The sequence below is a fragment of the Myotis brandtii genome, unplaced genomic scaffold (genome assembly GCF_000412655.1).
Source record: "Myotis brandtii unplaced genomic scaffold, ASM41265v1 scaffold657, whole genome shotgun sequence".
Taxonomy (NCBI): Eukaryota; Metazoa; Chordata; class Mammalia; order Chiroptera; family Vespertilionidae; genus Myotis; species Myotis brandtii.
Genome location: NW_005370552.1, coordinates 2,558,752 through 2,584,334, shown reverse-complemented (window position 1 = coordinate 2,584,334; position 25,583 = coordinate 2,558,752). Strand labels below are relative to the sequence as shown.

General features: G+C 41.9%; 1 protein-coding gene across 1 annotated transcript in view; it reads left to right on the top strand.

The window, feature by feature from the left end:
• Positions 1-14,645: 14,645 nt before the first annotated feature.
• CASK (calcium/calmodulin-dependent serine protein kinase (MAGUK family)) overlaps positions 14,646-25,583 on the top strand; it is a 247,896-nt gene continuing 236,958 nt past the window's right edge. The window contains exon 1 of the mRNA XM_014528878.1: positions 14,646-14,665. Within this exon, the coding sequence (XP_014384364.1) occupies positions 14,661-14,665 (5 nt within the window). The 5' untranslated portion in view covers positions 14,646-14,660. The remainder of the gene's footprint in view (positions 14,666-25,583) is intronic.

Genomic DNA, 25,583 nt, shown 5'->3' with positions numbered 1-25,583 from the left:
CTATTAGACCCAGCATTCCTACTTCTGGGAATATATCCTAACCCCCACTCCCCCCCGCAAAAAAAAAAAAATCAGAAAGAATGTATGCACCCCTATGTTCATAGCAATGTTAGTTACAAAAGCTAAGATTTGGAAACAGCCTAATTGCCCATCAGTAGATGAGTGGATAAAAAGCTGTGTACATTTAGACCATGGAGTACTGTGCAGCAGTACAAAAGAAGGATCTCTTACCCTTTGGGACAGCATGGAGGGACCTGGAGACTATCATGCTAAGTGAAATAAACCAGCTAGAGAAAGACAAATATCCCATGATCTGATTTGTGGAATCTAATGAACAAAATGAATTGACCAACAAAATAAGACCGGAACCAGGGAGCCATGGAACAGACTGACTTACCTCAATGTGGGGGTGGGAGGACGAGAAGAAATAAACCAAAGAACTTATATGCACAGCCCATGGACACTGAATGGGGGAGGGGGGAATGGGAGACATCCATAATACTATCAACAATAAAAAATATATTTAAAAATCAAAAAGGGGACAAATCTGGGAATAAACATAACTCTTGGTAAGTAGGCAACTTGATTTAAAGGGCTTGATTCATCTGAAGTCTATTTTGCTTTTCAGTATGAAGTAAAGATTGTCCATCGTCAAACAATCTGCCATGTTCATCCTGTCACAGGTGCTTTCTTGGTAGTTCTCAACCGTTCATGTAGCCTTGGGAGTGGAAGGTCAAGCTCATCCCCTTTCGGGGGTTGGGGCCAGGCAGGGAGGAAATAATGGGGTCTTATACGCACACATGCTGTTGGGGGCCTGGACCCCGCTGGGTGCAGGAAATTGGAAGAACACACAGCAGGCAGGTGGGATGCGCTGGCTGCTCAGTGGCACCTGAGCTACCCGCTCAAACAGAAGAGGCCTCCTGCCAATTAGTGACGCTGGTGGTAATTAACATAAGCTGGTTACATAAGGGTGCGCATGCGCATGACGTCTAGCGCTACTGCTGCGTCATTGTCCTCGCGCATGCGCAGGGCAAAGGGGCCTTGGCCAGTAATACTGCTGTGCCCTGGCCTGCACGCATGCGCGTGGGGAGTAGGCCTTGAACTTCCGACATACTCTGCTCAGGACCCCCACACATGCTAATTAGAAAAAGAGCTGGGAAAGAAAATGGTAAGTACAGAGTTACCAAAAAGTGGGTATTTTTCAAGGAACTCCTTTATAGAACCCAGGCCCTGCTCCAAATGGCGTTTGAAGGTAAAGTAGTTTATTCAGCAGCTTAAAAAACATCAACAGCCTTGACCGGTTTGGCTCAGTGGATAGAGCGTCGGCCTGCAGACTCAAGGGTCCCAGGTTCGATTCCGGTCAAGGGCATGTACCTTGGTTGCAGGCACATCCCCAGTAGGAGGTGTGCAGGAGGCAGCTGATCGATGTTTGTAACTCTATTCCTCTCTCTTCCTCTCTGTGAAAAATCAATAATATATATATATATTTTTTAAAAAATCAACAATTCATAAGTGGTTTATTAATAAAAAGGGCATGCCAACAAAGAAGAATTAAGCAAAGTTCTATACATACTAGCAAACTCGAAAGCATGATTCACCCCTCCCCCTCTAGTTTACCGGTGTATGCTGGGACTTTCTTATGATAAGATATCAGGCCTTTGATTTATGGTGTGTTTCATGGAAGCCTTCCTCTGGAATAAACCGACCCCTCACTGTAATTATTGCTTTTTCCTGGGCCATAGCATTGGGTCAATTAGTGAGATACTGAGTCTTACACTGTTTAAGACTGTGAACAGCTTCCAAGTAACACGTAGAAAATATGGGATTAATATTAAGAAACTGCTGTGAAGCAAATGTTACTAATGGGAAATTTTATTATGCGATGGTATTTAAACTGGTTTATATTGCGAAAATGTTTTCTCTGTAAATGACCACGGTATGGATTTTACTTTCAAAATATTGTTTGGTGTTGACCGCTGTGTGAGTTTGAGCATTGTTTGGTGTTGAGAGGTTCTATGGAATCTTTTAAACTTGTATTTTGATTGTTGACAGTATACAGATGTCCCCTCCCTGTTTCATCTGAATGTTTATTTGTATTAGAAGTTAAGTCACTTCAAAGTGACTCATCTGCATTGTCTTGAAGCAACCCCCCAAGCAGCCAGCGTGGGAGATCTGTTTCAGCTGGGGGGCCTTGTTCTCCTAAAGCTGTTCTCTTCCCTTGTTCTGGAAAGTGCTGGTTGCAAGCCCTTTTCCCCTCTCCCAGTGTGAGGTTTTTGGGGTTCTTGCTACGTGCATAGCAAAGCACATGCAGCAAGTGTCCCCTAGTTTTTCAGACCATCTGGACCGAGCTGTGGCCGCTGTGCAGTCTAAAACTTCAGGCGGCTTTAGGATCCATTGGCAGATGGCTAAATTGGAATCTTGTATCAGAGGTATAATTGATCTTGTTTCATTCCAGAATAGAAAAGTGAAATAAGACAATGAAGGATGTGAGTTGTGTGTTTTTTTTTGTGAATTTGGGAAGTATTGACATTTCTCAGAAAAATATGACAATACATTGATGTTGTTACTGCTTTGGATTATCCACTTTAGAATGATATTTCTTCACCGGATTTAGCTGAGGAAAAGTGGCATTTGTAATGGATTGATGGTTTCAGGAGATTTGGTTTTGTTTTCCGTACCTTCAGATACCTGGCTTAAAGTAATTAGAAAGATATCATTGCTTTGTGTAAGTCTCAAAAAGATGGTTATTAAGCTTTTAATTCAATATCTTCTGAGCCTGCTGTGTCTGATACATTAAAATAAAAAGTTTTATGATTTATTGAAAAGGGTAAAGTGCCCTGATCTCTACCACTGCCACGTTTGAATCCAAACTTAGCTTTAAACAAATATTTAAAATGAAATAGCCCAGCCGGCAGTGGCTCAGTGGTTGACCTATGAACCAGGAGGTCATGGTTTGATTCCCGGTCAGGGCACATGCCCAGGTTGTGGGCTCCATCCCCCAGTGTGGGGTGTGCAGGAGGCAGCATATCCATGATTCTCTCTCATCATGGGTGTTTCTATCTCTCTCTCCCTCTCCCTTCCTCTCTGAAGTCAATAAAAATATATTTTTTATAAAATCACAGTTGCCAGAGGCGACAGGGTAGAAGATGGATGAAAAAGCTGAAGGGGAATAATTGACCTTCCAGTTATAAAATAAATAAGCCACGGGGATGTAGTGTACAGCACAGGAAACATAGTCCATCCTATATAATAAATCCTAATATGCAAATAGACCGAACGGCAGAACGACCGGTTGCTATGATGCACACTGACCACCAGGGAGCAGACACTCAACGCAGGAGCTGTCCCCTGGTGGTCAGTGTGCTCCCATAGGGGAAGCACCGCTCAGCCAGAAGCTGGCTACAGGTGGGTGGTAAGGAGTGAGGGGTCCCGGACTGTGAGAGCCCTGGACTGCGAGAGGGATGTCTGTAGGATGCCTGGGGATCGGGCCTAAGCTGACAGACAGATGTCCCCCAAGGGGTCCCAGACTGTGAGAGGGTGCAGGCCGGGCTGAGGGACTCCCCCCAAGTGCATGAATTTCATGCACCAGGCCTCTAGTAATATCGTAACTTTGCATACTGGTAGATGGTTAATAGACTTATTGGGGTCACTATGTTGTACACCTGAAACTAGTACAATATTGCATGCCAACTATACTTTAATTTTAAAAATTTAGAATAAGTTTTTTAAAAATCTAAAAGCTAAGGTCCTTTAACATTTGGACATTAATTTATAGTACAGTGGAACCTTGACTTACGAGTGTCCCGACTAACGAGTTTTTCGAGATACGAGCCGTCTCTCAGCCGATTTTTTGCTTTGAGTTGCGAGCTAAAATTCGGGTTACGAGCCAGTTTCAGATACCCCACCGCTAGTTGGCACAGCGAACGTCACAGTGAACGCCACAACATCAGCCCAGCATCACGTGTCTCACTCATTCACTGTTGATTTGACATACGAGTAATTTGAGTTACGAGCTCCGTCACGGAACGAATTAAACTCGTAAGTCAAGGCCCCACTGTACTTGGAGAATGATCAACTGTGCTATTCACATATACGCCTTTCATTTCCTATAGTTGGGATCTGTGTTATATTTTTATTCGGTGTGTAAGGTTTTCCAAAAGTGACCTGAGCAAGCTTGACCTTAAAGATATCTTTGTCATTTTTTCCACATTGTTAGTATTTGCTTTGTAAAGTCTTCTCAGTCTCCAAGCTTCTGTAAGTTACATTTCTAGACTTTCCAAGAAGTTCTAAATGGTTTCAAAGCCTCAAAAAAGGAAATTGAAATAAGCACTGGAAAACTTTATTGAACTTCAGCTGGGAATATGTATGCAGATCCTGTTTTAAAGATCACTGACCATGAGATGCTAATGAGTACATTTTTGTACATTACTAAAGCTTATCTAAACATTGAAACTTCAGTTACGTTTTTATCCTGGGTACTAACACTTAGATCTCAGGGGTTACTTCACAGCTTTCATTGAAGGTAGGGGTCATAGGTTATTCACTATTTTAATAAAGACAAATTATTACATTTTGTAGACAATCAAATATTTGCTGACTTAATTAAGCTTGCCTAGTTATTTTTACCTTATTGTAGATTTTATTCTGTAGAGCGGAAGAAATTTCTCCACTCTGAGTTTAAAGAAATGCACATATGTGTGATAAACTTCCCCTCCCCCATAATGAAACGACTTTTTTTTTCTTTTGAAAAGATTTACCCAATAGAATAAAAACGGAATTCTTCCATGAATGCTAGTGTTACTTCTGCCGGGTGGAATTAAAGCTGTGAAAATGTTTGTGCTTCCCCCACCCCAGTCCATTACTTCTTGGGTGTAAAAACCAGAAGAATGAACTCTTTCTTAGTCAAATTCTCTATCCTACTACATAGGACAGTGTAACCATGTCCTGGAAATGAATTTAAATTTAGATGTTGAGTATTTCTAATAGCAGATGATGCTAGTTGCAAAGAACAAATTACATAGTGTGGACTTATTAATAATTTACATGTTCATAGTAATTTAAGGTTCAATGTTTTTCACACTTATTTTGTGTGATCTTTACATCAACCCTATGAGATAAGTAGACTTTCCTATAGTTTCCATTTTACTAAGGAAGGAACAAGTTGTTTTAAAAAGATGACTGATCTGGAGCTTTAGAATGAGATCATATAATTTGATGCAAGTTACTTGACAGTGTAGAAATCTTGACACTTTTTCTCCATTGTAAGGTCTATCATTCTGTTTTAGAATCCTAGAACTCTAGAGCTGGGAGGAACTGCCATGGATAAAGTGGAAATAGGTCTTGTATTGGGTGCCAGTTGAAACTGGGAGTCGAAACAGTTGTGTAGTTATACTTCCAACTCATTGGGAGAGAGGGCCCTGATTGGTTAACCAGGCCTGAAGTGGACATGGGGGAACATATGGATGGCAAATTTATGTGGCACTCTGGCTAAGGAGGTACCCGATATAGTTTTCTACAGATCTATTTTTCACTGACCTAAACTTGGTTAATTCCTCAGTGAGTCATAGGATTCTGTGTGCATCAGTTAAGGAATTGAATTTTGCTACATGGAACAGAAAACCCAGAGAATAGTGGCTTGAATTTGAGCTGCTTTTCCACTCACGGAATATGAATTCCCAAGTTAGGCATTCCAGGGCTGGTACGCTGTCTCCAAGATACTATTAGGGCCCAGGTGCCTTCTAGCCATCTTCCCAGCCATCCTTCGTGTATGTTCATGGTGACAAGGTGGCTCCTGAGTCACCCATCCATGTTGTAGGCGGCCTGGAAGACCGGGCAAAATGGTCACTTCATCTGTCACAAAGCTGGGACATGTATTGTTACTTGAGCACATTGGAGCACAGCAACTTTGGGTTCCTGATAGTAAGAAAGAAGGGGAGGATGGATATTAGGTGAGTAATTAACAAAGTTTGCCTCAGTGTACCCCTGTAGCTAGCCAATCCTCACTCAGTCTTCTTCCCATACAAGAAATGTGCTCACCTGCTCCTCAATCTACGCACCTCCCATTTCTAAGTTCTCCATTTCTTGGCGATACAGGGTCTTCTCCGTCAGCATTGCTTTGTTGTTGTTGTTGTTAATCCTCACCCAAGGATATTTTCAAATTGATTCTTAGGGAGAGTGGAGGAGAGAGGGAAAGACAGAGAGAAACATGGATTTGAGAGAAACACACCAATTGGTTGCCCCCTGCACGCACCCGACCAGGGCCCGGGCTGGGGAGGAGCCTGCAACCAAGGTACATGCCCTTGACCAGAATCGAACCCGGGACCCTTCGGTCTGCAGGCAGGTGCTCTATCCACTGAGCCACACTGGCCAGGGCTTCCCCATTAGGTTTAGGTTTGGCTTGTAGTCTGGTTTTCCACAAACTGCCCCCTCTCCCATTGTTCCATAGGTAGAAGAAGAATAGGACAACTATACTGAAAGTTCCCACCCCCCAAAAAAGGGGGGTAGGAAAGATAGCCATGGTCACATCCTCCTGGACAGGAAGAGCAAGGACTCCCCATTCTAGCAGAAGAGAACGTTTCTCGGGGAGCCTGCCTGGCTGTCCCTGGTCCTGCTCTCCAGGTGGCTTTCCTTTGCCTGGAAATGAGTGTGTGAGGGGAGCCCCAGCATTTGTGAGGAGCTCATGATTGCTCTTCCCTGGAGGTCAGTAATCACAGTGGACACTGCCACCACTGAGTTGGCAAACCTAAATGCAGGGGTGGGCAGAAGCAGGTTTCAATGTGAGTATGCAAAGCACAGTTTATGCTTACATTATTTATTAACTAGAGGCCCGATGCACGAAGATTCATGCAAGAATGGGCCTTCCTTCCCCTGGCTGCCGGCACCACCTTCGCTCCAGCCAGAGCCGCCTTTGCGCCTTCCCACACTGCCCAGAGGCCCAGAGCAGCTGGGGCGATGCAGAACGCCCCCGGCTGCTCGGTGCCTTGTATGCAAATTAACCCGCCATCTTTGTTGGGTTAATTTGCATACTCACTCCTGATTGGCTGGTGGGCATTGCAAAGGTATGGTCAATTTGCATCTTTCTCTTTTATTAGTGTGGATTATTGTATAATTTATTTGTGTTATAATTTAAACCTACTTTTACCCACCCCTGTACAGTAAGAGTAATTGAATCGTGGGGTGACAGAGGCCAACTAGCACTCAATCTGCAAAGGCAAGGTAGGCATGGTTTTCTCAATGAACAGGAGGCTCAGATCAGCACTTGGCATAATCTGAGTAATACAGGAGGATTTCTTTTGCCCCAGAACAGGCCCCTGACTGTTCTCTAGAGATTTTGGGGGGTCCATTCTCCTCCATAGCCCCATCTGAAGTACTCATTGGGGAGCATGATTTCCTTGGGGAATGCATAGCTTTCACAGCTAGTGTTGTTTTGGTGAAGGTTTGGGGCCATGAATTATTTTAGAGACTTAATACTTTCTGGCTGCTGAAGGGCAGTCTTGGGGTTTCATGATAATATTATTTCCTCCAAAACTTAGAGGTTTTTATATATTTACTTTTAGTAAGCTCAATGGGAGAGAAATCACATCTAGACATCATTTCTTAGCTTGAAAATTCTTCTGCTTACTGGTCTCTGTGCTCAGCCATTTTCTTCTAGCTTTTAAATTAACAGTCATCTGCCTTAAGGTAGGCAACATCCTTAATCTGATTTTTGCTGGCTGGTTATCATCTTTGTCCTAAAGAGAACTCGTCAAACAGCTTGGAGCTATGGTCTTATCCTGCTAAGATAGTCACTTCTCTTGAGTTACTGCTTATAATCACTTCAATTTGAGGTGCAGACTCTGTTGAAATTCACAGCCCTACAGAGCTTCAAATTATATAACTCTCAGTCGATCCAGATTGAAGGCTGCAAGCACAGAATGACCAACTCAAGTTTGACTTGGTCCATCATAGGACAGGGCTCAAGAGCTGTGAGAAAAAGCCATCATACACCCATATCCTGAAGTTTCCCTGTATTTCCCTGAACTGTAGCCTTAATTTGCCACATGACATTATCAAATGTTTTGCCACCACTTAACAAGAACAACCAGCATTAAGAGTCACTAACTTTAAATTGGTTAGAGACTGACATTAGTTCTTAAGACTAATTTCCCATGAAGTCTTTCCTTTTCCTTGATATAGTTACATTCTAAGCATGGGTGGGCAGCTTGGGGTGCATTTGCTTTTAATTAGGAGGTATCATGTCTAGAGGGTATTGCTTTTTTCTAAGGACAGGGACATTTTGAAAAGACAAGGAGAGAAGAAATATGTGGACATAATTGCCAAGAAGTGATGGGGAAATACATGGTCAAGCAAAAAATGGGCAGTGTGTTCTTCATATCATCCTGTTCATTTTCTTACTTCAGCCACCAGGTGATGTAGTTTACCAGGGTCTTGGTTCCTGTCCACAGTGAGAGGTACCATGGTTAAGTAGAAAGTGAACTTACTAGTTGTTTGTAAGTTCTCCAATGTTTGCACTTTTTGGGTGGGAGTCTCAAGAAGGAGCAGGAAATGAGAAAGGTGCAGAAAGCTTATTTAAAGAAAGAATGATAGAAAACTTCCCAAATCATGGGAAGGAAATGAACATCAAGAGGTCTTTACCAAGACATATTGTAATCAAATTGTTAAAAGGATTTTTAATGCAGCAAAAGAAAAGTGACTTAGATGTAAGTCTCCTATTCTTCCTCCTTCTCCTCCTCTCTCTGTCCCTTTTCCCATAATGCTATCAGCAGATTTCTCACCAGAAACCTTGTAGGCCAAGAGAAAGTGAGATGATATAATCCAAGTGATGGAAGAAAAAAAATGCCAATCAAAAAGATGATCCAGCTATTTCACTTCTGGGTATTATCTGAAGAATATGAAAACACTAGTTCAAAAAGATATATGCACCCCATGTTCATTATGGCATTACTTACAACAGCCAAGACTTGGAAACATCCTTAGTGTCTATCAGTGGATGAATGGATAAAGAATATATGGTAGAGCCCTAGCCACTTTGGCTCAGTGGATAGAGCGTCCACTTGTGGACTGAATGGTCCCAGGTTCAAGTCCAGTCAAGTGCACATGCCTGGGTTGCTGGCTCATTCCCCAGTAGGGGGCATGCAGGAGGCAGCCAATCTATGATTCTCTCTCATCATTGATGCTTCTATCTCTCTCCCTCTCCCTTCCTCTCTGAAATCAATAAAAATATATATATTTTAAAAAATACATGGTAGATATAGGTATCTATATTTTTATATGTGTGTAATGGAATACTGCTCATTCATAAAAATGATGAAATAGCGCCATTTGCACAACATGATGGGCCTTGAGGATATTATGCTAAGTGAAATAAGTCAAGTGGAAAAGAACAAATACCATATGATTTCACTCACATGTAGAATATAAAAAAGATGAAAAATTAAAACAAAACAAAAACAAACTCATAGATATGACAAGAAATTGGTGATTACTAGAGAGGAAGCATGGTAGGGGAGGATGAAATGAGTAAAGGGGGTCAAATATATGGTGATGGATGGAAACTAGACTTTTGATGGTGAGCATGCTATAGTGTGTACAGATACCGAATTACACTGTTGTACATCTGAAACTTATATAATGTTATTCACCAATGTCACCTCAATAAAATGGTCTTATAAATTTAACAAAAATAAATGCTGTATCTGGCAAAGGTGTACTTCACAAATGAAGGAGAAATAAAGACTTCCCCAGACTTTCCTAGGCAAATAAAAGCTGCAGGAATTCATCACCACTAGACAAACTGAACTCACCCCTGTATTCAGCACCCAAGTCAAGAAACTAGGCCATTACTCGAAGCCCTCTTCGTGCTGTCTGCACTTCCATTTTTATCTTTGGAATAGGGGTAATCCTGTCTCCTTCGCTTTTTAGGAGTGTTGAGAAATGGCCAGAAAAGGTGCAGTGATCTCTCTCAGATCGTGTGCAGCTAAAATGAGATGGCCGTAGCATTATGCATGGGATCTCAGAAAGTAGGACCAATTCGCAGAGTTGTACAGAGCTTACAGTATTATTAATAAGTCTATTAAATTGAGAGTGAGTGAGAAAGTCTGAAAACCACAAACCAAAGGACAAAACAGTTGTCTGAAGCGAATCATAAAGACTTTTAAGCAGAGTATATGTGCTGCCGCCTTATGTTAGTTCCTACACAGTGTCCTTCTTGGGGTTCAGTAAAGCAACTTGTATATTTTACATGTTCAGCACATGTGAAACCGCTGTCATCATTTGAGAATGCTCAGAGTGGGAGCTCCCTGAAAGAAAAGCAAGTTTCATATTGAAAATACCCACAAGTCTTGAGTTCACCAAATATTTCTGTTTAAGGTTTCAGGAGGTCTGATGTTGAATTTCTTTATAGTCATCTGAATCTCAATGAATGCTTTTACGACAGGAAATGCTTCTTCATGTTCTTAATACTATTAACTGAAGAATTTACTTCCTGCTGAGTTATCGTAAATGAAATGACATAGATAAATTAAAAAAAGCAAAGTCTGAAGCTAGCAGAGGTTGAGTCATGAGGTTTAAGGAAAGAAGCCGTCTCCATAACAAAAGTGCAAGGTAAAGAAGCAAGTGCTGATAGGATGGAGAAGCTGAAGCAGGCTCTCCATTAAGATCATTAATGAAGGTGGCTACAGTAAACAGCACAATTTCACTGTAAGCGAAACAGTCTGATGTTGGAAGAAGATGCCATCTGAGACTTTCATAGCTGGGAGGAGAAGTCAGTGCCTGGCTTTAAAGCTTCTCTCCCATTGAGTTCTCCCCCCCCCCTAAAAATCTACACTAATAAAAGAGAAACATGCAAATTGGTGTCACTCTGCTATGCCCACCAGCCAATCAGGATGAATATGCAAATTAACCCAACAAAGATGGTGGTTAATTTGCATATGCAGGCACAGAGCAAAGACTGAAGACGACTGAAGACTGAAGAGGCTTGGCTTCTCTGCTGCAGCCAGAGCGAAGGCCTGGGTCCTGGGTGCCGGAGGAAAACTGGTGCCAGCAGCCAGGGGAAGGAAGGCCTATTGCATGAATCTTCGTGCAACGGGCCTCTAGTTTAACATAAAAATAAAAACTTACCCTCGGGTGAGGATTTTAAAAGAAGAAAGCTGTGGGCTCTAGGTCTGAAACTTTTGGATTTGAATTCTGATTGAACCAGTTACTAGCTCTGGGGCTATGGACCTCAGTTCCCTCATCTGTAAAATGGGGATGAAGATACCGCCTCAATAAAATTGATCTTCTAGAGTAGTTATGGAAATTAGTTAACACCAGCAAATCTTAGGAAAATGCCTGGCACATAATGAGTGTTCATACCTGCGATACTAATAATAAACTAATAATGTATTCAAATATATACTTAATATTAATACAATCCCTCTTACTAATAATTTTATTATTGTTGATGTTGCTCTTGTGGAAGACTGTGGGAAATGTGACATGTGAATGGGTAGTCCTGTTATGCTTCTTTGCTAAGTGCAGGATCTTTGACCTGTGGAAACCTTTGACTGCTTGGATGTAAATGTCAGTATTTTAATCAGACTTTAACCAATATTAATGAATTTTATAATGAGAAAGTATTTCTCAGCCCAAATGGTTCTACTAACCTAATTTAATTCCTTGGTCAATTTTTTGTACCATAGTGAAAACATTTGCATTTTTTCTGTTTTCATATTTATTTTCCTTAAAGTATTTTTATTGGGATTAACTTTTTTTCTGTGTAAAACCTAAAACCAGGCTTTTGAATTTTATTGATTTTTAGAGAAAGAAGAAGGGAGAGAGAAAAAAACATTGATTTATTGTTTCACTTATTTATGTATTCATTGGTTGATTCCTTTTTTAAATATGTTTTTATTGATTTCAGAGAGAGAGGAAGGGAGAGGGAGAAACAGAAACATCAATGATGAGATAAAATCATTCACCTGCTGCCTCCTGCACGCCCCCTACTGGGGATCAAGCCCTTAACCCAGCCATGTGTCCTGACCAGGAATCGAACCGTGACCTCCTGGTTCATGGGTCAGTGCTCAACCACTGAGCCACACTGTCCGGGCATTGGTTCATTCTTGCATGTGCCCTGACCCAGGATCAAACTGGCGACCTTGGCGCATCAGGAGGACACTCTAACCAAGTGAGCTACCCGGTCTGGGCTAGAACCAGGTTTTTTTAAATATCAAATTTTATTGATTGTGGCTCTACCATGGTAAATGTTCTTTTGCACTGGAATTGTAACACATTAATTTTCCTTTAGCATCATACACTACTATACTAACCAATACAGTTTTTAGGGAGGCATGATTATGCCTTCCTGGTGATTATGCTTCATTTCACGTGCATTCTTGTTTCCCTGGCAGTCATTTCCGCCAACTCCCCCCGCCCCCATCTTGTTGTTAACACTGCTTTCTTGGGAACATGTCAATAACTCTAGAATTAAAGAGCATAAGCGGAGGTAGACGGGAGGCTTGGAGGAAACCAGATGCCCCCTGTGAGGAGTTGAAGGGGAGACGAGGAAGAAGGTTAAATGGTTTTGTGGTTGCTCTCAAGAACTGAGCCCTGAAGAGAGGAAGCTCCAACAGGACAAGGAAGCCATACGTTTCAGTTAAGCTGTAGAGAAAACTCACTGCAAACCCACAAAGGATTAGTATGATGGTTTCCCATCAGTTCTACTCTACACCATGAGATACACAAAGAATTTCACTTTTTTTTTAGAGAGAGAGAGAGAAAAAGAGTGGAAGGGAGGGGGAGAGACAGAGAGAGAAACATCAGTGTGAGAGACACATCTATAGGTTGCTTCCCACAGGTGCCCTGACCAGGCCTGGGGATCGAGCCTATAACCGAGGTGAATGCCCTTGATCAGAATCGAACACAGGACCCTTCAGTCCGCAGGCTGATGCTCTATCCACTGAGCCAAACCCGCTAGGGCTAGATTTTCACTTTTTGAAGAACATGCTATTGAAACTATCCCCTTGCCTTAGCAGTGACTTCCTGATTTAAGGGTAAGACTCTCTCTCCAAGATTTTAGATAAAGAAAAACAAAACAGATTTACTTTAATAGCTTTAGCATTATGCACTGTGGTTGGTAGTTTAATTTATTTCATGTTTTATTAAGATTGGAAAACAAGAAGCATTGCATATTTGAATCAAGTACTGATCTAAACCAGTAAGCATCTGTTACCATCCTGCCTGTCTCTGTTCTGTGTAAAGCACCATTGTAGCAAGACAGAGTGCCTGGAGCAGTGATTGAAATAGTAGCCCTTGCTAATTCCACAACCATCTTTCTTTTCTGGTCATTAGAATCCATTTTACCTGCTAGAGTTAAGGTTTAAACTGAGTGATCGCTTTCAAAAAGAATATTAGTCTTGATCAATAGTGTATTACCTGTAGTGCATTTTTAGCCCAATGTGCTTTCCTCAGCTGGGAATTGAGATCCATGTTATCTGTTCAGGAAATGAAAGCAGCAGGTGTCTAGGACTTTGGATTGTTTGTATTACGGATCAACTAAGTATTTGTGGTAAACCAGAGGCATAAACCAAGCTCAAAAACCCAATCTGTTACCTGGAAGTAACAAACTACAATCTCATTAAGAACAGGAGCTATGCATTTGTGGAAGTTCCAGAATTTTTTTTTTAATATATTTTATTGATTTTTTACAGAGAGGAAGGGAGAGAGATAGAGAGTTAGAAACATCGATGAGAGAGAAACATCGATCAGCTGCCTCCTGCACATCTCCCACTGGGGATGTGCCCGCAACCCAGGTACATGCCCTTGACCGGAATCAAACCCGGGACCCTTGAGTCCGCAGGCCGACGCTCTATCCACTGAGCCAAACCGGTTTTGGCTCCAGAATTTTTTTTACAACTGGTATAATAATAGCTTCTTTGATGTGTTCCCTAGAAAGGATTGTGGTCCGTCATTTCTCCAACTGATAAACTCTTTGTTGTTTGGTGCTTTCGGTGTTATTTACTAACTAGAGGCCCGGTGCACGAAATTCATGCCCTGGGGAGAGGGGGTCCCTCAGCCTGGCCTGCACCCTCTCCAAGTCTGGGAGCCCTTGGGGGATGTTGGGCCTACGCTGGCAGTCGGACATCCTTAGCACTGTGGAGGTGGGAGAGGCTCCCACCACCGTTGCTGCACTTGTCAGCCCTGAGCCCAGCTTCTGGCTGAGCAGGGCTCCCCCTGTGGGAGCACACTGACCTCCAGGGGGCAGCTCCTGTGTTGAGCGTTTGCCCCCTGGTGGTCAGTGTGCATCATAGCCACCAGTCATTCTGCCCTTTGGTAGATTTGCATATTAGCCTTTTATTATATAGGATAATGTTGCAGCCACAATAAAAGGAAGACTGCAGTGGAACTCATTTCTTCTCCTCTATTACAGCCCGCTCTCTGAAAGATGTCTGAGGACACCCTAATTGCCTACAGCCCTATAGTGAATTGCACACCAGATGTCCTGTTTTAAAGTCTTGGTTCTTAGTCTGCATTTTACACCTTTTACGTCAGTATTAGCCTTTGGTTTGCGCACTTAATGTTAAGTGGTCTGACTGTTTTTCTAGGCAACAGAATTGGATTCTTCTCTTTTCCCAGTGAAGAAAGCAAGGTCAGCATCAACTTCGCAGCTTCAGACTGTTCCTTGAATGAGGTCAGAGCTGGGTCAAGGTCACAAATACTTTTTTCTTCCTTTGGGACAGTATTCAAATGGCATCGTTTCAGTCCTTGTGCTTGTCATTGCTTCTAACAAAAGCACTCGTTCTGGAAGCTTCTCACTTAGTCTACTGTTCACCTATGAAGTAGTTGCTCACATGAGGCTATGGGAAGAAATAAGGAGTGACCTCAGGCAGTGTGTTCTAGATGAGGCCCGGAAGTGGGTGTGAACTGTCTCAGCTGTTGGCGAACATCTGTCAACATCTGCAAATCCGCCCTGAGTCCTCTGGATTCTGGTCTCCACTCTGGTTTGGCCTGCGAAGGCCCATGTTCTCTTGGGGAGACAACTGGCCTACAGGGTCCTCTATGAGCTCCCCCTAGAGCAGCTGCCACTATGAGCTTTCCTTCCGGATTCTCCCTTTAGGGACAGCCACCTTGAAGGCTTCTTGGGTTGTCTGTGGTTAACTGGTAGCCCACACAGAGGAAGAGAGGGTCCCTGCTCAGCACCAAGCGAGGAGAGGGGAGCTAGAATGGGAAGAGTCCATGCCGAAGGCCAACTTCCTTGAACGCCTCCTTTTAGCTCAGGACCAGCTCTGGCTCTGGCCTGAAATGGATTAGCAAATATGTCTTCCACTTATTAAGTTCACTTTATTTAAAAAAAAATTTTTTTTTGTCTAAAGTTTTACATGTCTTTTTCTGACACCCCCCACCCCACCAGCCATTCCTACCCCGGGCAAGCCCTCACCACCCCAGTGTCTGTGTCCATTGGTTATGCTAATATGCATGCATACTAGTCCTTTGGTTGCTCTGTAACCCCCCCCCCCCCGCCTCCCCTGCCATTTGTCTCTGGATATATTCTTGTTCATCGGTTTATGTTGATCATTATATCCCACATATGAGTGAGACCATGTGATACTTATCTTTCTCCGACTGGCTTATTTCGCTTAGCATAATGCTCTCCAGCTCCATCCATGCTGTTGCAAATGGTAAAAGTTCCTTCTTTTTTAGTAATGATGGGGCTTCATCGGCCAGTTCCTCGCTGCTAGGGGGACTGGGAGCTACCAAGCGTGATGTCATTGTGTCCTAGCCCTTATCATAGCCCTAAGGAAGGGTGCAACACGTCCAGCATAACCAAGAACTCTTAGTTGTTATCTTCACAAAAACTAACCTGAGTTCCTTTTGCCGTCCAGGGAGAGGGACATGTCTATTGGGCTGTGAGATGGTGATGGCTCATCTACTAGTAGTTTGTACCCAGCTGGATAAAAGTGGCAGATAGGAAAAGTCGTCCAGATTTGGTCACATTTGTCTTTCATGAGAATTCAGTCCTTTTCTATTAAGATCCATCCTTCACGTTTCGTTAAGGCTTTTTGCTTAGGAAATACTTGTGGCGATTTTGACTTATTTAATTTGGAAATGATGATTTCTCACTCATGACATACCTTCAGAAACAGTGAGTCTCTGTCAGAATTGCCAAAGAGCTAGGAATGAAAAACATTAAAGATGCTCATGGTGTTAATTTCATCCAAATATGTAAATGTCGTTTGTGCGACAAATAAAAAAATTTTAGCTGTTAAATACTTATTTTTACTTTTACATGAATATTGATTCAAGTAAGTCACTTAGTAAAATAAGTCACTTATTAACTAAGAAATGGACAGTACCTGTGGCCTGAACACAGTGACTTACTTCCAACGACTACAGTGTGAACAGGGAGACAAAAAAATAACTCTACAGTAGAGAAATCTGACAGACACGGCCTCAGCTCCATGACCAAGGTCAACGTCAACAGTGAAGAGTCATGTTGACAGTACAGACTTTTGATACGATGTTATGAAAGTGGCACCGTACCTCAGTGGTCTTCCTCCCCCCAAAACACATAAGTATAGTCTCATCATGGAGAAAACAGCAGAGAAATTCCATTCAAGAAAATTCTAGAAACTTACAGCCAAGAGGAGCCTAAGGAGAGGAATGTCATGTGGTGTCCCTGATGGGACCCTGAGACAGAAAAAGGACATTTAAGTTAAAAATTAAGGAAATCTGAATAGAGAATGGACCTTAGTTAATGCTGATGTATCAACATTGGGTCATTCATTGCGACAAATGTACCGTTCTAATGCAAGATGTTATTGATAGGGAACTGGGCACAAAGTATACGGGAACTCTGTGTATTATCTGTGTAATTTTTCTAAAAATCCAAAACTTGTAAAAAAAAATATTTTTAAAGAGTCGTCTCCATTGTTGAGTACAAGAGGCCAGGCACAAAAGAGTACACATGGTATCATTTCTTTTATATGAAATTCAAGGACAGGCAAGACGTACCTATTCTGATAGACATCAAAATAGTGCTTATTTCAGGAAGAGAAGATGGTAATGATTGCAAAGGCACATGATAGAGCATTTGGGATAATGGAAAGGTAGGCACATAAATGTGAGTGTGTGTGAATGTGTGTGATTGTGAACTTACTTCATTGTAAGCATGTTATACCTCCGATTATGGACTGAATTGTGGCCCTCAAAAATTCCTCTGTTACAGTGTTAACCCCTACTACCTCAGAATGTGACTGTATTCAGAGATATGGACTTTCAGGAGGCGATGGTAGTCAGATGAGGTCGTGTGTGTAGGCTATAACCAATCTGACTGCTATCCTTATTAGAAGAGGAAATGTGGACACACAGAGACATATCTGGGTCATGTGTGTGCAGAGAAGACCTTGTGAAGAGGTGGAAAAAGGGTGGCCCTTTGCAAGCCAACGAGGCAGACCTTGGGAGAAACCAACCCTACTGGCACTTTGATCTCTGACTTCCAGCCTCCAGAACTGTGAGACAATAAATGTCTGTTGTTGAAACCACTCAAAAAAAAAGAAAAAGAGTAGTCTCAGAAAAGGTGAGCTCACTCTCCTTCGAATGATCTCCTGGTGATGAGGTGAATGAAAGAGGAGCATAGATAGTGATGCTTTTTGAGATCTAGACTCCAATAGTCCCGGGAATGCAGTATCAGTTCTTCGACAAGTACAACTTCTTATTCGAAGTAGAAGTGACGTGCTGAGTTTACCCATCACAGAACGGAAGCAAGAAGAAACAGTCATTTAGCATCATCTGGAACCTCCACTCTGAACACATTATGTGATTGAGAGCAACACTTGGGAACATCTAAGTGGGGGGTGGACAGTATTTCTGTAAATCTTTTTAGACTTTGCAGGCCATACAGTTTCTGCCACAGCCACACTCAGCTCCTGCTGCTGTGGCAGACAAGCAGCCACAGACAATACGGAAACGAATGCATGTGGCTGTGTTCCCATAAAGCTGCAGTTACTGAAACACGTGGCCGTCTGGGTTTGCCCTGTGCCCTGTAGTGTGCTGGCCCCTGACCTAAGTGATTGTGTTGCCCAGCTCTGTTAGGTGCACCGTAATTTCTCCTTTAAGAATTCATAAAGGGGGAGGACATATGTAATACTTTCAATAATGAAAATAAAGGGAAAGAGACATTAAAAAAAGAATTCTTAAAGGAATGTAGTCTGAGCAAGTTAGAGTAATAATGGTTTTCAAAGGGAGTAGAAATGGCAGCAGCATACATCTACACAATGGAATACTATGCCGCCATAAAAAAGAAGGAATTCTTACCATTTGCAACAGCATGGATGGAGCTGGAGAGCATTATGATAAGTGAAATAAGCCAGTCAGAGAAAGACAAGTATCACATGATCTCACTCATTTGTGGAAATATCATGAGGTGATTTGAAATTAGAATGTGCTTGCATGCTTTGTTTTACTCAGGATTCCTACCATGGTGTCTGAAATGTTTTAAAATATTCTGTCCTAGAGATCAACCAAAGGACTTGTATGCATGCATATAAGCCTAACCAGTGGATACAGACAACAGGGGGATGAGGGCATGAGTGGGTGTTGGGGGCGGGGGTAATAGGGGGATAAGGACACATATGTAATACCTTAATAAAGAAATTTAAAAAAAAAGAAATGGCAGCAACATAGAGATATATGCCGGTTATTGGGCCTTTGGATGCTCCAAGATGTGTGTGTGTGTGTGTGTGTGTGTGTGTGTGTGTGTGTGTCTCTAATTCAGGGCAATTCATTAACCACATTCTTTTTAGGTTTAGTCTGATTATGGTCTTTTTTGTGTGTTTGTTCTCAGTTGATTTTACTATGGCACAATATTCAAAATCCTTCAGGGAAACCCTATACCACTTCTATCTCAATTCAAATTTCTAACCACCGGCTTACTAGTACAGTAGTATTTGCTAAGGTGTGTGACATGTGTTCTGGTAGGCTATATGGCTTTCAGTGGTACCCCCACAGATCGTGTAAACAGCAAGAAACAGAAACAATTCTCTATCGTCTTCTCTCAGTCTTCTTGATTATTCTAACAATTTGGGGGCAAGTCAGACTTTGGTTTTCCCATAACATTACCAACCAACGCAGGCTCTTTCCCCCAAGTGAGAGTAGTTTTCAAGCTCACAGCTGTTGGAAGGAAGGCAACAGTGCCTTCCTAGACTTCTATAGCGCTGTTATTCTATTTATTTTTTAAAGATTTTTAATTGTTTTTTTTTTTTAGAGAGAGGAAGTGGGGGAGAGAGAGAGACATTGATGTGAGAGTGAAACATGGATCGGCTGCCTCCTGCACGCCCCCTACCGGGGATCGAGCCCGCAACCCGGGCATGTGCCCTGACCAGGAATCAAACCAGTAACCTTTGGGTGCCTGGAACGACACCCAACCACTGAGCCGCCCCAGCCAGGGCAGGTCTGTTTATCTTGAATGTCGCCTTCTGTTTATGGCAGGAGATGCTGTTCATGTATCTAATTGCACCTAGTGGCCGTTTGCTAAGTCCCACCCTAGCTACCCTATTTAATACTAAAACTTGTCCCAAAACTACCTTAGTATTTCTAATCCCTTGACATTCTTTTTTCTATAGACTTATCCCCTTAACTTACTGATTGTTTATTGTTTCTATATTTTTACTGCTCCTGGCACATAATAGTAATATATTTGAGTGTAAATCTCTTATTTTGTACTTTGCTTGTCCTGCCTGTTCTATTTCATCTTTCATTTTTCTCTCTTTGTTATGTCATTAATTTTATCACTCCATTTCCTCCCCCACTTAGTTTAGCATTCAGACACTGTGTTTCAGTTCTTTTAGTGGTTACCCTTAAAATAACAACTTTTATTATAGACTTACAAATTGTAATACTAAGTCTCCGTACCCTTATCTCAGCCTATGCAAGGATCTTAGGACATTTTAATTTTATCCCTTCTTGATTTACATGTTAATATCTGTCACACATTTCAGTTCTCTCTATATTTGTAAACCCAGAGGATTTTATTATTGTTGTTTTACATGGTTAGTATTTATAAAGATTTACCTACACATTTATATATTGACTGTGCTCTCTGTTCTTTGCTGCCTCTCTGATCTATCTGGGGTAATTTTTCTCCTGCCTCAAGTATCCTTTAGACCAGTGGTTCCCAACGTGGGGCACACCCCCCACAGAGGGGCAATTTGATTCTTAAGGGGGCAATTTGAGAATGAGTTATTGACAGTGAATTTTTTGCATTTCTTATGGTTCTAGGGGCCTCATTTACAGTAGATAAATACATATTGTGACATATTTATGCCTTTCAGTTCTCTATTGTATGTTTTGAAATTGCTATTTTTTTCCTATCACTTTATATTATTATTATTTTTTCAACAATTTCTTCCTCAATACTTCAACTGTCCTTTCATTCTTTTATTTTTCTCTTTCATGGATGCCTCTTTGGAAGCTTGGCTAGATCAAGTTCATGGCCTTTTAGGCTTCCTCCACGTGAATAGGAGCTCACTTTTTGAAGAATGAGAATTCTGTGTCGCGAGGGGGTGGAGGGGCATCAGGATGTTAGAGATGCTCAGGTGGGGTGTGGCCTGAAAAAGGTGGGGAACCGCTGCTTTCGACGTCCCTTTAGTGGGAGCCTCCTGTGACACACTGTTTCTGCTTGTGTTTCTCTTCAGTTGGCTTTTACTATTGAAGTGCCCGGGTACAGAATTGGTTGAGTGGTACTTCATTTCATCTCACTGAATACATCATCATCCCATTGGCTTCTGGTTTCTATTGTCAGCAAACGGCCACTTCTTTGAAGATACTCTGTCGTTTTTTTACGTCTGCTTATTGTAAGATTTTCCTCTTTGTCTTTGTTTTTCTATGATATATCTAGGTATAATTTCTTTTTATTCAGCCTGCTGTGATTCGCTAGGAACCTTGAATTTGTGGATAGACATATCTGATGAAAATTCTATGAAAATATTCTGTGAAAAAATTCAGCCATTTCCTCAAATACTGTTTCTACTTCGTTCTCTCTGCTCTCCTACTGTGACCCCAATTAGCATATATTAAATCTTCTCATTATTTTATCTAAGTCTCTTACCTTGACTTCTATGTTTTCTTTTTATTTTTCTCCGTGATATATTCTGGATACTTTTCTCTGACCTGTATTCCTCTTTATCTATTCTTTCTTTGGCTCTCAGCTGCTCTGAAATCCATCCATTGAGTTGTAAGTTTTGGCTATTGTATTTTTTTTGTTTCCATACCTCATGCCTTGGTCTTTTTCTTTTGTCTCTTACTCGGATTCTTGCGCATACTAAGATGACTATCTTTCTCAAGAGAGGGTTTGCCTGCCAGGTTTGTGGGGGAGAGTTTATGGCCAGGACAGCACCTAATCCAATTATAAGATTGAGATTTCCCGGACCACCAGAGGAGGGGGCCAGATGGCAAGTCCATGCAAGGTTAGGCTTGCTTTTGGTTGACCTCCATTCAAGCCACATAACCTTTCAGAAGAAACCAGAACAAAGTGGGGATTGGTTTGTTAGATAGATTGCAAGTCTTCTCTTTACTTGCCTATTGCCTATGAGACCCTATCCTCGTATTAGACAGCTGTGTATGGCTGAGCTTACTGCTGTGGCTTCTCTTGTTCTAGATCTTTAACTGCCAAAATTTAAGTACTTTATAACATATGTATACTCTTAAGAAGATGGTTGCCTGGCTGGTGTGGCTCAGTGGTTGAGCATTGACCTATGAACCAGGAGGTCCCTGTTCAATTCCCTGTCAGATGCCCGGATTGTGGGCTCCATCCCCAGTGTGGGGCTTGCAGGAAGCAGCCGATCCATGATTCTCTTTCTTTTTCTTCTTTTTTTTCTTTTTTAAATATATTTTATTGAATTTTTACAGAGAAGAAGGGAGAGGGATAGAGAGTTAGAAACATCGATGAGAGAGAAACATTGATCAGCTGCCTCCTGCACAGCCCCCAGTAGGGATGTGCCCGCAACCCAGGTACATGCCCTTGACCGGAATGGAACCTGGGACCCTTCAGTCTGCAGGCTGACGCTCTATCCACTGAGCCAAACCGGTTTGGCCCATGATTCTCTTTCATCATTGATGTTTCTATCCCTGTAACCCTCTCCCTTCCTCTCTCTCTGAAATCAATAAAATCTTTTTTTAAAAGATGGTTTGTGTGTGTGTCCAAGTTTTATTTTGTTCTTCAGTAGGAAGGTTGGTGTAGGCTGACTAATTCACTATTATTGGAAGCAGAATGCCCCTTGGTCTTTTCCTGATTCGTAGTTTTTATGGTGAAACTAGAGGACTGGTGCACGAAATTCGTGCACTCGGGGTGGGGTCCCTCAGCCTGGCCTACACCCTCTTGCAGTCCGGGAGTCATCAGCCACCGCCGCTGCACTCGCCAGCTGTGAGCCCAGCTTCTGGCTGAGCAGCGCTCCCGCTGTAGGAGCGCATTGACCACCAGGGGGCAGCTCCTGTGCTGAGTGTCTGTCCCCTGGTGGTCAGTGCGCATCATAGCGACCAGTTGTTCTGCCATTGGGTCGATTTGCATATTAGCCTTTTATTATATAGGATAGTAGCCTAATAGTTTGGGAGACTGTTTATATTTTTTAGGGGGACAGTAGTAAAGAGGTACTTGTCCAAAACAGACCACCCCCTGAAGAAGTCTCCTTTTGTGTGTATGTGCCAAGCACAGCCCTCTGTGACTCCTGTTATCTTCTCCCAACCATTTGAAGGAGCTGTGATCTCCATTTCCTGGTTTAAATAAAGTGGGCCCGGAGAGATTGAATAACTGGCCAGATGTTGTCATAGTTGGTAATGCGCAAAGCCAGGACTCAGCCCCCAGTCTTTTGAACTCTCACGCGTGTGCTCTGTTTATGCTGGGATGGCTTTGGTTCAAAGAGGAAAAGTTGAAATCGACCAAGGGTCAAAGTGCCTTCTCTTAAAGGGGTCTTGCATATGTAAGGGATGTTTGCAGCTGGAGAGAGGGGGGTGTTTGTACTGCAGGCTGCTTGGACATGCCAAAAGGAGGTTGTCAGTTCAATATAAAATACTCATGTGCAAGTATCCTTAGCTACGAGAATAGTATTTTTCCTTTAAAAATGTCAGTGGTCACTCGCTGGAGCTGCCTAAAAAATTCATGTGTTAAAGACATCTTGTTCTTCGATATGATCTCGACCCATCTTTCTTGTATGTGTGCTAGATATAGATAGTCTGCATGCTTCACTCCTTAGGTCTTTCTCCTCTGGGTTGCTATACAGTAAAGGGTTTGGTGAAAGGACAGGAAATAGTCATCGAATATGTATTTATTTCCTATGAATTGATAAATATTATTGGCTAAGATGTTTATAATTTTATCCCATCCCTTGTCTATTTACTGATTTAAGTTTGTGCATAAAATTGTCAGTCTTCAGCCCAGCATTAATTAGAAACTGTGAAGTCTTTTTGTCTCCTAAGTCTTGAGTCTATTTACTTGTAATTTCACCAAAAAGTGATCATATGGCTAAAGTAAGAAGTTTATTTCCATCTAGTCCTATTTTGTGGTGGTAAACTATTATAGTGATTGAAGCTTATATTCAATCTTGCCAGATGATACAAACTGAAATTTATTTTCGTAAACTGTTTAAACATTCAAATAAACAGAAAGATGGAGTTAATTTTGAGCCAATCATTGTCACAGCTGATTTTTTGAACTTTTAGGTTGAAAAGCTTTCGGAATGTCAGCGGCTTTGTTTGGTTCTCTGCCACCACAAAATACTATTTTCGTGAAATGCCTCAAGTTTACAAGGCCTGTTTTAAATCATTAAAACAAAGTGTTTCAGAACAGATGTTAGTACATGTTAAAAGTAAAAAAAAGTCTGCTTTTTGAGTTTTAATTATGGTAGCATTAGAAGGATTTTGAATTGGCAATCTGCATCTCTCATACAACAAAAGAATTTCTTTTTTGCAGAAGTATTCAGAAAATCAATTCACATCTTATGATTTTTACAACTTTTGTCTGCCTTTCAGTAATTGACATTGACAAATTAAAGTTTTTATTTCTGTTAGATACGTGACAGTCTCCCCTGAGAGATTAAATAGCTATAAGTTTAGACTCACTGAAATAGAATGTGTCTTAAAGAGAAAACTCAGGTTTGTGCATCCTGAAATGGATTTATCTGTCCATTTGTCCATCCAGAAAGCCTTTCAGGATCTTCTCTAGCATAATGTCAGGCATCGTCCTACATGCTAGAGACACAGGATGGATAGGAAGAAATCCCTGCCTTCACAGAACTAGTAAACCGTAGATCCTTCGTTACAAGCTGACCTTCAGTTACGCATAACCTTATTTATGTAGATGACTATAACCCCTGACTTCCTTCACTTTCTGCAATATGTAAGACCAAATCATGAGATTGTTATTTAAAGCACTATTTTTCAACCAATGGGCCATGCCTGAAATATGCTCAGTAAACCTGATATCTTTAATCCCCTTTTAGACTCAGGAAGGCTGTCAAGGTGGGTGAATGTGAGAGTGCGTGCACATGCCTGTGTGTGTGTGCATGTGTGTGTGTGTGTGTGTGTGTGTGTGTGCGCGCGTGCATACATGCGTGTGTGACAACAGAAAGGTACCCCTGTTCTAGTGCACGTCGACTAGTTTTGTATTCTTCAAACCCCAAAAGGTTGAGAAACATCAATTACTGGTTTGAAACCCTAAAATTCTGAGCCAGAAATTATGGACCTAATGAATTTAATGGCTACTGTGCTTCACTGGATATATTGGACATAAAAGAGTTGTAGCTTGTCCCCTGATTTTTATAGAATGAACTCCTAGTACTAGTCCAAATGAAAGAGGCTGAACATGCACAGACTTCCATTTCTAGAACAAAGTGGTGGAGACTCGCTTTTCCCTGCCCCTCCCCTAATACCTGCAACTAAATTATCCAACTGACAGCAATCAAAGAGCTCAGGAAATTGGAAAGAAGGTTAGCAACCTTAGCACTTGAGGAGCGACAGTGTGGTGAGTTCCCTGGATTTTCCTTACCTTCCATTTATGCCTGGGCTGCGTGCCAGAAAGACCTACAATCCAGAACCACCAAAGGGCGGAGATGTACAGGATACAACTGGATCCGCTCAGACCAAGCACCAGGAGAAGCACAATTTGAATGAGAGAAGGTCTTCATCTGAGGCCAATGCCGTGTTGAATGAGATATTGAAATTAATCACACGAGGGTTTAATTCAGCTATCATAAAACTTCCAACAGTCAATTACAAATTTTCTTTTTTTAAAAAAAAATTTTGTTAATCTTCACCCAAGGATATTTTTCCATTGATTTTTTAGAGAAAGTGGACGGGAGGGGGAAAGACAGAGAGAGAAACATCAATGTGGGAGAGACACATCAATTGGCTGCCTCCTGCACACGCCCCGCAACTGGGGCCAGGAATGGAGCCTGCAACCCAGGCATGTGCCCTTGACCAGACTCGAACCCATGACCCTTCAGTCCAAGGGCCAGTGCTCTAGCCACTGAGCCATACCAGCTAGGACAAATGACAAATGTTCTTGAAAGACATGAAAAGATAGGCGAATTTGGCAAAGTAAAGCCAGGACCATTTCCTAA